We start from the raw sequence: 14,038 nt of genomic DNA on the forward strand, positions 1-14,038 counted from the left end.
GGACAGATATTGGAATCCATCTATAGAATTATTTGTAATATTAAGTCGTTTACAATGAACTTATAAAAATGCTTACTCAGGCCAGGCACGGTGGCTCACTCCTATACTGCTAGCACTCTGGGAGGCCAAGGCAGGTAGATTGCTAGAGGTCAGGAGTTCAAAACCAGCCTGAGCAAGAGCGAGACCCCATCTCTACTAAAAATGGAAAGAAATTAATTAACCAACTAAAAAGATATATACCAAAAAAAAAAAAAAAAAAATTAGCCAGGCATGATGGCACATGCCTGTAGTCCCAGCTACTCAGGAGGCTGAGGCAGTAGGATAGCTTGAGCCCAGGAGACTGAGGTTGCAGTGAGCTAGGCTGATGCTATGGCACTCACTCCAGCCTGGGCAACAAAGTGAGACTCTGTCTCAAAAAAAAAGGCTTATTCAATAAAGGAAGGGTAAACAAAGTTATCCATTTCTTTAAATTTTTACAGTATACAAACAACAAACTCACCTTCTTATTACATGTCACAGGCAAATTGCCAACAAACACAGTTCTTTCATTCTTTGATCTCTCTTCTTCTTGGTTGATCTGAATTTTCTTTCTTTGATTTACATCTGTGTCATCTACATCGTCAAGTACTTTTCTATGTGCAACTTTAATGCCAGATTGAGAATTTTTTCCTTTCTGCCCTTGTTTCTGGTGAATTTCTTCTTCTAAATCAGCACTCGCTAGAGCACTTTCCCTTTTTAAGGCAAAAACAAAAGAAATTAAGATGTAAAAGTCATGGAAGTCAGGTCTAGTATTTGACAAAGCACAGTCCTAAACTCATGATTAGAAACATTTCCTAATGACTTCTGGCTGTTCCTGAACATAAACTTACCACTGACAAATATATTGATTTTTTTTTTTTTTTTTGAGACAGAGTCTCGCTTTGTTGCCCAGGCTAGAGTGAGTGCCGTGGCGTCAGCCTAGCTCACAGCAACCTCAAACTCCTGGCTCGAGCAATCCTCCTGCCTCAGCCTCCCAAGTAGCTGGGACTACAGGCATTCGCCACCATGCCCGGCTAATTTTTTTTTGTATATATATTAGTTGGCCAATTAATTTCCTTCTATTTTATAGTAGAGACGGGGGTCTCGCTCTTGCTCAGGCTGGTTTCGAACTCCTGACCTCGAGCAATCCGCCCGCCTCGGCCTCCCAGAGAGCTAGGATTACAGGCGTGAGCCACCGCGCCCGGCCTTTTTTTTTTTTTTTTGAGGCAGAGTCTCACTCTGTTGCCCAGGTTAGACTGCCGTGGGGTCAGCCTAGGTCACAGCAACCCCAAACTCCTGGGTTCAAGTGATCCTCCTGCCTCAGCCTCCCAAGTAGCTGGGACTACAGGCATGTGTCACCATGCCCGGCTAATTTTTTCTATATATTTTTATTTGGCCAATTAATTTCTTTCTATTTTTAGTAGAGATGGGGTCTTGCTCTTGCTCAGGCTAGTTTCGAACTCCTTAACTTGATCGATCCTCCCGCCTCCACCTCCCAGAGTGCTAGGATTACAGGTGTGAGCCACCACACCCGGCCTTATATGGAAATTTTTAAAGCAGCATTATCTAGAAAGTTAACTAGTTATCTTTAGAAAACAAATCTATAACTCAAGAGTTAAAAGAAGTTAAGTTCAATTTTTATACATATGCCAAAACTTCCAGGTAATAGCAGCAGCAAAAGTGGTTTATGTAAATGAAAGCTGGTTCATTTAAAACTCTCAGAGATTTTCACTCTACCAATGCCTAATTTCATTCTCTGCTCTAAAGCTTTAGGGGCACTATAACACTCCCTAGGAGTCTAAAAAGGTTAATATGCCTGCAAAATACTTCGTAAAAGCTATCTGACCAATAGGACAAACCAAATTCCCTAATAGTTACTCATAATAGTTCTGTAATATTTAAAGGACTGCTTACCAAAAGTAAATTCTGAAATGGCAAATACACTATAAAGTATTGGTACACATGGATAAGTAAGGTCTGAGCATCAATCCAAACACAGAACACAGTTGGGTACAGTGGCACATGTCTTTAGTCCCAGTGACTGGGGAGCTAAATCAGGAGGGTCACTTGAGCCAGGAGTTCAAGACTAGCCTGGACAACAGAGCATGACCTTGTCTCAAAAAGAAAAAAAAAAGAAGAAACATTGCTCTCAGAGAATCCAGTAGCTTCAACAAGAAAAGCAGTCATGTGAAATGTAACAGAGAAGACTCATAAGACAAAGGGTACATTACCCATTAAATATGGCAAAGATGGCAACTAGGTTAGGATGGCCTCCCTGAGCACTGCTATGGGCAGGGCAAAAAGAAAAACAAAAATCAACCACTACCAGACTGTAAGTGTGTAAAAAGAGTGTAAGAATAGATTACTCTTTCTAAAAGCTTGACTATGAAAGACAGAATTGAGGGAATGGTAGCAAACGGAGACATACATCTGTAGATAGGGTTTTTTTTTTTTTAATTTCTTTTTTTAAGATGAGAATCTTGAGCATGTTTTTATGGTGGAAAGATCAAAGATACAGGAATGAGAAAATGGATGGATCTGATGGCACAATCCCTAAGGGAGCAGAACAGGCATACACAGCACACAGGCAGTTAAGTTAATCTCAGACAAGAAGGAAAACATCTTTCTTTGAAAGATGGTGAAGAAATTAAGGCTGTGCATAAATACATTAAGTAAATAGGCCCCAAAGCAGAAGCAGTGCACAATTGTGATTAATAGCTCTCAGAATAGGTGAAAAGGTCCTCGGCTCAAAGAGAAAAGGGAAAAGGAAATAAGGAGTTTGAAGAAAGTGGCAAAGAAGAGAAGAATGAGGAAAGTTAACTAGGACCACATGATGGTACCACTATTTGGATCCCGATTCAAATACACAATCAAAAAATTTAAGTTAATGGGAAAAATTTGGTCTCTGACTGAATAAGTTTAAGAAAACCAAACTCATCTTTTATACACATGTTGAAATATCATATTTATAGATGAAAGTCTTAAGTTTGCCTCCAAATAATGAAACAAATTAGAAATATAAAATGAGAGAAAAATTAAGACACAATTTCAATTTCTTTATCATCTAATCTATTTAACATCAAATAAGAGAATTTTACTAACCTGTTTGCCAACTTTTTGTCTGCATCAGAGTGTTTCTTCTTCACTTTCATTTTTTTTGCAGGTTCTTCCAAAAGTGGTCTTTGAATCTGGGATGTACTTTCTTCCTCCTCATCCCGTTTCCTTTTTCTAGCGGTTTCCTTTTAAAAATTTGAAGTTATGTTTGAAACCTCATCTTTTAAAATTTGTACCCTAACCAATAACTAGTGTTCTTTCTAAATTAGCACCTCTTCTCTCTCACTGCTACATAGAATAATCAAAGGTTACTTAACCCTTTGCACTCACTTGCTTTTTTCTCGATTCCTTTATTCTACTCGGGATTTAATTTTTTAAATACCCCAGATTTTACAAAGCGCGGCAATAGAATAAAAAACTGGAGTTTCATTTCATACAAACTTATTTATCTGGATTTTTTTATATTTCAAATTATTAATACATTCAAAGAGTAATTTTAATCTCTATAACTTTTCATGGTGTGATACTTTTTGAAACATTCACCCACATGAAGACCTGGTTTACATTCACATGTTTCGCAAATATAAATCATCTCTCTTCTTCCTCCTTTGATTTTTCTGTTAGAACAAACAACACAATCTTTGTGATTTTTGTTAGGGTGAGGTGTGATTATATGGAGCTTTCCATCTAAACGTTGCTCTAATTAAGTGGATAATAATCTACCCCTGGAAGTTAGTGTACCATCTCTGCATTTACATTTTACTTGTCCTTTCATGCTAATGAAAACAAGAAAAGATACTGGAAAAATAGACAAAAATCCCCCTTCCCCCCGCGGTGAAACAACCTGTCGAGTGTGGCTCGACATCCGAGTGCAAAGGGTTAAAATGAATCCTATCTACCCGCCTTTAGAACACGCTTTGAATAGTAAGCCGCTCGTTTGAAAGTTGTTCTAACGGGTCATTCTAAGTAGAACCCAGTGACTTACTTTAGGCGCGGGCACGTACACGGGTTGAACCTGAGACTCGAAAGAGCTGAAGAGGGACGCCAGCCGACCTGTGCTGCCTCTGGAGAGCTTGTCGTGGAATAAACTATTGGCGACTTGTCCAACCAGATAGTCTCCGGTCAGATTCCCGCGAACACCGTCATCTGGGTTCTTTCTAGAAACGGACGCCAGAAACTTAGCCACGCCACACCCCACCGGTTCGTCTGCCGAAGCGAACGCACAACATCCTTGCCCAGCTACACGCGCCGCGCGCCACTCACCCCTGCTCGGCACTTTTTTTCCTCCGTTTGTTCTTCCCTTCCACAGCCATTTTTATTCCAAGGCCTCTGAGACAGCCGCAACACGCGAGCCGCACTTCCGGGTTCCGGCTACTTCCGCCCTCTGGCCACGCCCCTTCCGCTCCGCGCCGTCTGCGGCTGCGTGGGATGTTGAGCTGCTCGGGCGGGAGCCTGGGGCCTGGCCAAGGGAGTGGAGACTGAATTGTCCCCACCGGCTGGCTTTCCTCGCCCTTTTTCAGAGAACCCTAGTCTTGAGAGTGAAGAAAGTCTTCTGAGAGTAGCAGAGGCCTGAAGTATGAATAAGAATCAACCAGGCTGGGAGTGGGGTGTAAATCCAAGCAGAGGAAAAAACACATAGAAAACTTGAATTGCTTAAGAGGAAGGAGGGAGGTGTGACAAGCAATGAGGTTACGGGGATATATGGAAAGAAGTATTTACAATTTGAGTCGGTGTGAAGAGTATACAAGAGTTCTTCGAACTGTTCTTACATCTTCTGAAGTGAATAAAGTTAAGAACACATAGTTGGAGAGCACAGCTCTAACTGATCAAATGGATATAGAGTTCGAAAGACTGTAATGCTGCTCTGCTGCTCCACCAGGAAAAGTGTATGGTTGGCACTCAGAACTCTCTATGCTGGTTTCTCAGCCTGCCCTCCAAGACTCATCTCCCTCCAAACCCTTCCATTCTAGCCAGCTTTTCTTCTCTGCCTCTCCTTTCCCCTTATGCAAAATAGTACCCATCCTTCAAGACCCAGCTCAGATACTATCTCACTTATGAAAATTTCTCTGCTATTTACTGTAGGAATTAATCTTTTCCCAAGCCCCCATCATACCTACTATAATCGTTTTTTGCATTAGTGTTATTTACACACTCTATTTTTTTTTTTTTTTTTTTGAGACAGTCTCGCTTTGTTGCCCAGGCTAGAGTGAGTGCCATGGCGTCAGCCTAGCTCACAGCAACCTCAAACTCCTGGGCTCAAGCAATCCTACTGCCTCACCCTCCCGAGTAGCTGGGGTTACAGGCATGTGCCACCATGCCTGGCTAATTTTTTCTATATATATTAGTTGTCCAATTAATTTCTTTCAATTTATAGTAGAGATGGGGTCTCGCTCTTCTCAGCTTGGTTTTGAACTCCTGAACTCAACCAATCCTTGCCTGCCTCGGCCTCCCAGAGAGCTAAGATTACAGGCGTGAGCCACCGAGCCCACCGAGCCGGCTACACACTCTCTTTAGATGTAAAGGCAAGACATTAAGAGTATCCATTGTCTTATTCATCCTGCATGCTGTACCTAGAGAATACCTGTTAAACTGACTTCTAGGTCATAAAAGATTACTAGATAAATTATTGAATAGTTTGGGTGGTAAAATAGGATTTTGAATTTGAATTTTGACTTTGAATCTTTTGGGAACAGCCTTGCTTTTTGAAAGCTCTTAACTAAACCAGTTCACTGGAACCTTTTATTGCCCCCATCAGATAAGGTTATGAAAAAAACCCACAACATTTAACTGCTTGGCCCTGGGTTCTGATTACCAAGCCCTTTACTTTGGTTTCTCATAATCTTGATCATCTGTCATAAAAAAAAAATGACACAAACCTATAACCACACAAACATGAGATGCAACTCATGCCTCTGGTCCTGTACAGTTCAGTGAAGAAATACTATTCCTTTTTCCTCAGGTCCCCCAACCAATCCTGTTCCTTCTCAATTCCTAACATTATTCTATGAATCGCCTCCTAGCCGGAGTACTTACTGCAACCTCATCCTATCTGGCCTTCAGGACTCTTCCCCTCCTCTCTGGCCCCTACATGTCCTACCTTATTTAGCCAGGTGTCTCCTCACAGGCCTTTTCTAAGTTTTTAATATGCTAACACTGTGAATCTCTAAGAAGGGAATGTGCCATATATAAGCATTACCAAAATATGTTTGATAATAAATTCCCAGAGAATTTCCAGGGACCAGAATTCTAGGAACTCATTTTGGGAAGTACTGTTCTACAGATTTTAAAACTCATCCCTTAAAAGTTAAGCTAACTTCTATGAAAACAGACATTCCCAACGATGCTTTAAAAACACATATTGGAGCTTTTTAGGCCTTAAAAAAATTTATTTTCTTTGTTTTAAAGAAGGTATTTTCTTTTGTTAGAAAGTCCACTAAAGGGGCAAAAAAACTTTATTGATTTTAAAAACTTTGGTGCAAAGCAGGGTTTCTCAACTCTGATTCATATTAAGATTACTGGAGACCTTTGAAGATCAACATCTAGGTATCACCCCAGACCACTTACATACGACTCTTTGGGATGGGGTCTGCATATTGACTATTGTTTTAACAGTGCCCATCTGATTCCAATGTGCAACAGAGTAGCGTGCACTGGAGTATAAGAGACCAGCAAGGGTCCAAATACAAGAAAAAAAAGCTGATGGTAATGGTTTCAAGTGTTAAAGAAAAAATAAACATTTTATTTGATTTTCTCCTTTGGACAAACCTCCAAGTCTTAATAAAAATTTTACATTCAGACACAAGCAAAATAGTGTATGCAAAGATAAAAGAATGTCTAATAAATCCCTTATCTGGTTAATGGACTTTTAATTTTTATAGTTAGAATCCCTTTTTTATATGTTAATCAATCCCTTGTGATAATACATACTGGATATATATGTTCCAGTCAGTCATCACCTACAGAAATGAACTAAAATTACTTAAATCTTTTAGAAACAAAATCAAGGATTCACAAACTATGGCATTTTATTTCAGAGCCTTTGCTTACATTTGTACAATATATTACATAATTCTTCATTGTTTGCAGATCCTAATATATACTTTATAGCTTTTATTCTATAAGCTTTTTCTTCAACATTTTGCTGTCAACAAATCTTTACAGTCCTGTACAAATTTGAATAACTTGAAACCATTTTCAACAAAATTAGTTACTGGTAAGCACACACTACAAGACTGAAAATGCTTTTCTTAGAAAAGTTGAATGTAAAGGATTCTGACACGTCAGCATCTACAACAAAACGCTTCGAAATTCTCACGTCGTACTGCCAGAAAACAAAACATGCCAGCCCCATCCAAAAAAAGTACACAGAACTACAATTAAAACAGCAAAACAGTCTGTACAGTAAAGTACTGTGTATTAACAGTGCCAGGTATTAAATAGCTTGAATGAACACATCCGCAATATACAAATGTCTTACAAAGGTGAAGAATTAAATACAAGTGCCAAACAGAACAGAGATTGGAATCATACAACATAAAGTCAATACAAGTGAAAACAATTTTGCGTTCATTTTGGATTTTATACAAGGCATTTAATTTTATAGGCCTACCACCCCAATTAGCTATTTATATTTAAAATAACCATCCTTTTGAGAGAGTTCATATCAACAACCTTGAACCATACTAATACATTACTTGTTCCTGAAGTCCTTTTGTTGTAGCTCATAATAAAATAAGCAATACAAATGAATTATCTGTATTTAAGGGAAAAGAAACATTTACAAGAAAACACAAAAATATAACTGTTATAATTCATTATGAATAAATATACACTTTGAACTGGCTAAGTACAATCTTTATACATTGTTTAAGATTTAATACAGTTTATTAGCCATTTTCTTTTTTCACACAATGTATTATATCAAAATTAAAAAAAAATACTGATTTATAGAAAAATGGCAAAGTACAGTAGTTCCATTCCAATTTGAAGGGGCATGAAAAGCCACTGCAAGACCTTTTAGCCTAATTCAAACCTGTAAACATTTTCAGTCTTTTTTAAAGAGAATCTTTAATATTTGGTTACCAGGATTGATGTCTAATATCCTGTTAACTGCAGGTTTTGAATTTATTACATGTGCTTGACTTATACAATTAAAGCCACCCTAAGGTGACTTGCTTTAAAAAACAATTAGCTTGTACAAATGAAAATAGGTTCATATTTTTTCATAAATAAATGGAAAAATATCAAATGTTCCAGCTTTAACAAAATACAAGGGAATACATATACAGTAAGATATCTTAACATGTTCTGGCCCACCTCGTAACTATGCTTACTGTATTGTCTCTACAGGCAGTGAAAAGCCTCCATTTGCCACAGTGGAAGGCCTTCAAGTTACCAGACACACAATTCCCAGACAAGTTGGAAACAATTATTGCTTGAGGAAAAGCAGTTCATTGTACTTTTTCTTCATAAAAAAGTGCACTTAAGTGCCAAGTCAGCTTGTCAAGAAACAATTTTTAAATATAAAATAGTGCTTGTCTGATTTTTTTGTGCCACTGTGCAGTATAAAAAAGACGTGGCCCTCAACAGCCATTAAGTGCAAAGTGCTTTAGCAAGTCCTGCTGTCACCTGCACTCAACTGACATTCCATTTTGTGATGCGCTGGACATTGATGGTTCAGCTAAAGTTAACATAACAGCAGCTGTTATGGAACTGGATGAAGGTGATGAGGAGGATGAGGATGTAGCAGCACCTAAGGAAAATGGAGACCAAACCAGGAGCTTAATAAAAAGTGTATTTATCAATAGAAAGAAAGAAAACACTAGTCTTCTGAATTGAAATTCTATTGTATTCCTCAAAATCATTTAGCTTACCGCAAGAGCAGGCAATACTCATAGTACCATGATGTGCCCAACTACAGAAGTAATAAAAAATGACAGGCTGGGCACAATGGTTCATGCCTGTAATCCTAGCACTCTGGGAGGCTAAGGCAGGAGAACTCCTTGAGCTCAGGAATTCAAGACCAGCCTGAGCAAGAGTGAGACCCCATCACTACTAAAAATAGGAAAAAAAAAAAATTAGCCAGGCAACTAAAAGTAGAAAAAACTAGCCAGGCATGGTGGTACACACCTACTCCCAGCTACTTGGTGGGCTAAAGACAGGAGGATTGCTTGAGGCCAGGAGTTTGAGGCTGCTGTGAGCTAGGATGACACCATAGCACTCTAGCCCAGGCAAGAGAGTGAGACTCTGTCTCAAAACAAGAAAAATGACAATCCAGTCTCCCACATCGATTAAAGAGGGGAAAAAATTGTGTGGTCGGTCTATAAGACATGGAACTAAAACACAGAATACACTTTCTGTAACAGTGAAACAAATGCCATAAAGAGCTTTGAATCAAATAAGAAAAATCTGTAATCCATCCAAAAACCTTTTCCCACCTCCTGATTCCTCCATCTTTCTGCCTGTGGAGTTTTCTTACACATTCTCCTCCACTAGGTTTATAAAACAAATGACACGTTATTTTCCTCAGGAAAATTCTTTCACTGTTACAGTGTCCCAAAAAGAATATTTTTAAAGGAATACATGCACAGGTAAAAAAAAAAAAAAAAAAGAAAAAGTTCATTTAGCAGACAGGTATAAGGCAGAAAGGCAAAACTCCCTCTCATCCAGGACCCTCCTAATCCCCCAAATTTCCCTCCCCACTGTTACTAGTTGCTTCCCATTCTTTAAAACTCTAGATGACAGGCAGCAAATTACTGCCCCAAGGCCAAATACGGTTCACCTGTTTTTGTAAAGGAAATTCATTGTATTGGAACACAGCCCTATCTGTTTGTTTACATATTGCCTATGGAAGATTTCACACTGATCATGGAAGAGCAGAGTAGTTTCTACAGAGAACAAATGGCCCACAAGCTTAAATATTTTCTGTCTCTTTACAAAAAATCTTTGCAACCTCTGTTCTAGCAGAATTTTATTTCTAGAAACTAGAGATATGATACGCAAATTTAAAATATGTAGATACAATACTTTTAAAACACAAGTGGAAGCATAGTATAGTATCTGACTTGAATTTTTTACTTGATATATTTTAAGAGATTTTTCCATATTAGAATATAACATCTTTTTCTTTTGCAAGTTGAGTAGTACTCCACTGTATTTATAAACCATAACTTTAGTCTTTTGACTAGTCTTTAGTCTTAAGATTAGTCTTATCCTAGTCTTTTGCTGTTACGAATAACAATGTAATGAATATTCTGTGTATTATAAATAAAATTTTAAATGTCTATTTTTCATCGACTTAATCATATAATTATTTCTATCTGCCATTATAAATATTAGTGTAATAAACTTCTTTGTGGCTAGGTATTTTTCTTTCAGATCTATTCTTAGAACTGAGGACTAAACTCTGATCTTTTTCTTTTGCTAAAAACTCCTTCCTAAGGAGGCCTGCTGGGTCAGGCAGACAAATGCTAAATTCTCACTAAGCGGCTTTTGTTAACCAAATAAAGCGGTGGTTTACTTCCCAACCAGATTCTTGGTATGGCATTAACATCACCTAAAAGAAGCCCCTATCATAACTCAAGCATCCTAGCAGATGCCTATTTGTAAATTTAAAGCATCTTGGCCGGGCCCGGTGGCTCACGCCTATAATCCTAGCTCTCTGGGAGGCCGAGGCGGGCGGATTGCTCGAGGTCAGGAGTTCAAAACCAGCCTGAGCAAGAGCGAGACCCCATCTCCACTATAAATAGAAAGAAATTAATTGGCCAACTAATATATACAAAAAATTAGCCGGGCATGGTGGCGAATGCCTGTAGTCCCAGCTACTTGGGAGGCTGAGGCAGGAGGATTGCTTGAGCCCAGGAGTTTGAGGTTGCTGTGAGCTAGGCTGATGCCATGGCACTCACTCTAGCCTGGGCAACAAAGTGAGACTCTGTCTCAAAAAAAAAAAAAAAAAAAGCATCTTAAGGCATCCTTAAAGCATCCTAGCAGGCACCTATGATAAATTTAAAATATCCTCCTGTCTGGACCTCCCAGAGTGCTCATACCCTTATCTTAAAATAAGATCTAAAAATAAAAAAATAAATACAGGCTTGAGCCACCACACTCAGCTATTGCATTTTAAATAATCTTTATTTTAGGAACTTTTAATGCTAACTGCCCAGAGAAAGCATCTATTTAGCAGAATTGTTCAGTATAGAGAATCTTCATATCTACAAAACACTGTTTTGAAGGAGTTTCTGGATAAATGTGTTATCATATATGAAGCTCCTATACAAAAAGGCTTTGGTTACTAAAGAGTGGGGAGCTCTAGTAAAAAGTGCTTAAACTGTTAATGTGTTAATTATAATTGATTTTTTTTTTTTTTTTTTTGAGACAGAGTCTCGCTTTGTTGCCCAGGCTAGAGTGAGTGCCGTGGCGTCAGCCTCGCTCACAGCAACCTCAAACTACTGGGCTCAAGGGATCCTCCTGCCTCAGCCTCCCGAGTAGCTGGGACTACAGGCATGTGCCACCATGCCCGGCTAATTTTTTGTATATATTAGTTGGCCAATTAATTTCTTTCTATTTATAGTAGAGACGGGGTCTCGCTCTTGCTCAGGCTGGTTTCGAACTCCTGACCTCGAGCGAGCAATCCGCCCGCCTCGGCCTCCCAGAGAGCTAGGATTACAGGCGTGAGCCACCGCGCCCGGCCTATAATTGATTTTTTTATATAATTGATTTTTAATTATTTTAAAATGGTACATGACATCAAACACATAAAACCTAGATCCTCTTCCTTTGACAGAATGTTCTGCATATACTTTCCATATATTAACATTTATTTTCAAATACTCTATAACTCAGATAGACAAACTTTCACCCATTCCACAAATCAAAAGGTCTAGACAAATTAAGGTAGAGTTAAATAATATGACAGTAGAAGAAGAAAGTGGAAAAATTTGTGTGCAAAAAAAAGGAAATGAAAGTGTTTCAGGGGACAGTAATAATGGCAAAAGAAGAGGGATGGGAAAGCAAAGTCACCAGCTTACAATATGTGACACTTTTTCTCTCCTCCCACCTCTATTGTCCCATTGCTCTGCTCACCTTCATGGCAAAACTCAAGATTTCCCTAGGGTCTCTGTCTCTACTACTTACCTCTTCCTCCACCCCCAACCAGCCTCAATTTAGATTCCATCTCCACAGCTCACTGAAAATGCTCTTGAAAGGTCAAAACAAAGATTCTTACATTGCCAAACCCTCCCACCACTTCCCTGAATTTCAACAGCATTTTACATAGCAGATTGCTCCCTTCCTGCTCACATTCTTTTCTGGTCCATCATCTCCTAGTTTTCTTCCTTCCTCTTTGGAGCTACTCCTTTCTCAAGTCTTACTGGTTTGGTCTTCTCCTTCACAGCACTACCTCTAAAAGCTGGCTTGCCAGCTTTCCTTTTCTTTTCTATCTACATTTCTTTCCTAGGTGATCTACTCAGGTTTTGGGGCTTTCTAAACCACTTGCAAAACCTACTACATATAGATATGCCATTGACTTTAAAATTGTATCTTTAGTCCTGACTTTTCCCCTCAGCTATTAACTTACATATCCCACTGTCTACTTGACATTTCCACTTAGATGTTTAATGGCACTTCAGAACTTAACATAGCTGAAACATGTTTGAACATTGTTGTGCTCCCTAACCCACAACCCATCTTTTTTACATCTGCCCCATTTCCAAAAATGGCACTATGTATCTAGTTCTTCCAGTCAAAAACCTAGAAGTCATCCTCAATTCCTCACTTTCCTTCATCTACTACATCCAATCTATCAGCAAGTACCATTAATTCAACATTAACTGTTCTCCAGCTTTATTGCTACCATCCTTGTCCAAGTCACTATCTGTTCCTACCTGAACCTCTGCAATGGGCTCCCTATTAGACATGGCTTATGGCACTGCCCCTCTAGAATCTATCATCCACATGATAGATAGTGATCTTCAAAAAATTATAAACAGATCATCACATTTCACAGTTTAAAACTTTCCAACAGCTGTCTATTTCATTTAAAATCTAAACTCCTTATCCTGGCTTACAAGACCCCACATATTGCAACCTCTGCTTATCTGCCTAGTATTTCTAAATTTTTAATTTTTAATTTTTTTTGGAGACAAAGTCTCACTCTATTGCCCAGGCTAGAGTGCCATGGATCAGCCTAGCTCACAGCAACCTCAAACTCCTGGGTTCAAGTGATCCTCCTGCCTCAGCCTCCTAAGCAGCTGGGACTACAAGTTTTCGCTACCACGCCCAGCTAATTTTCTGTTTCTATTTTTAGCTGCCCAGCTAATGTTTTTCTATTTTTAGTAGAGACTGGGTCTCACTCTTGCTCAGGCTGGTCTCGAACTCCTAAGCTCAAGCAATCCAACCGCCTTGGCCTCCCAGAGCACTAGAATTAAAGGAGTGAGCCACCACACCAGCCCAGGCTGATTATTTCTACCACTTTCACGCCACAAAGGTTTTCTTTGTGCTCCTGAAAGGCACCAGGTGTATTCCCACTTTAGAGCAGTGATTCTCAACTGGGGGTGATCTGCCCCCCTATCATGGGGGTATTTGGCAATGTCTGGAGATATTTTTGGTTATCACAACTGTGGGGTACTACCGGCACCTAATGGGTAATGGCCAAGGATGCTGCTAAACTCATACAATGCTCAAGATAGCCACCTAGAGCAAAGAATTATCTGGCCCCAAATGTTAATAGTGCCAAGTTTGAGAAATCCGACCTTAAGGACATATGCTGTTCTCTCTGCCTAGGACTTTTGTTATGAACTGAATTGTTATCCCCCCAAAATTCTACCTTGAAGCCCTTACTCTATGTGACTATATTTGGAAGTAGGGAGGTAATTAAGGTCATGCAGGTAGCATCCTCATCTGAAAGGAAGGGTGACACCACAGTACTCTAACCCAGGCAACAGAGTGAGACTCTGTCTCAAAAACAAAG

General features: G+C 39.2%; 2 protein-coding genes across 9 annotated transcripts in view; both read right to left on the reverse strand.

The window, feature by feature from the left end:
• The window catches only part of RBM34 (RNA binding motif protein 34), a 23,707-nt gene extending 19,277 nt beyond the window's left edge, over positions 1–4,430 (reverse strand). For all 3 annotated transcript variants that reach the window (XM_075995476.1, XM_075995475.1, XM_075995477.1), the window contains exons 1-4: positions 4,336–4,430; positions 4,058–4,229; positions 3,121–3,257; positions 500–731 (exon numbers count right to left, since the gene is read on the reverse strand). In XM_075995476.1, coding sequence (XP_075851591.1) covers positions 500–731; positions 3,121–3,257; positions 4,058–4,229; positions 4,336–4,385 — 591 coding nt within the window. In that variant the 5' untranslated portion in view covers positions 4,386–4,430. The remainder of the gene's footprint in view (positions 1–499; positions 732–3,120; positions 3,258–4,057; positions 4,230–4,335) is intronic.
• Positions 4,336–14,038, reverse strand: part of ARID4B (AT-rich interaction domain 4B) — a 152,187-nt gene continuing 142,484 nt past the window's right edge. For all 6 annotated transcript variants that reach the window (XM_012738261.2, XM_012738258.2, XM_075995473.1 and 3 more), the window contains one exon: positions 4,336–8,824. In XM_012738261.2, the coding sequence (XP_012593715.1) occupies positions 8,697–8,824 (128 nt within the window). In that variant the 3' untranslated portion in view covers positions 4,336–8,696. The remainder of the gene's footprint in view (positions 8,825–14,038) is intronic.

This window comes from Microcebus murinus, chromosome 19, assembly GCF_040939455.1.
Source record: "Microcebus murinus isolate Inina chromosome 19, M.murinus_Inina_mat1.0, whole genome shotgun sequence".
NCBI lineage: Eukaryota > Metazoa > Chordata > Mammalia > Primates > Cheirogaleidae > Microcebus > Microcebus murinus.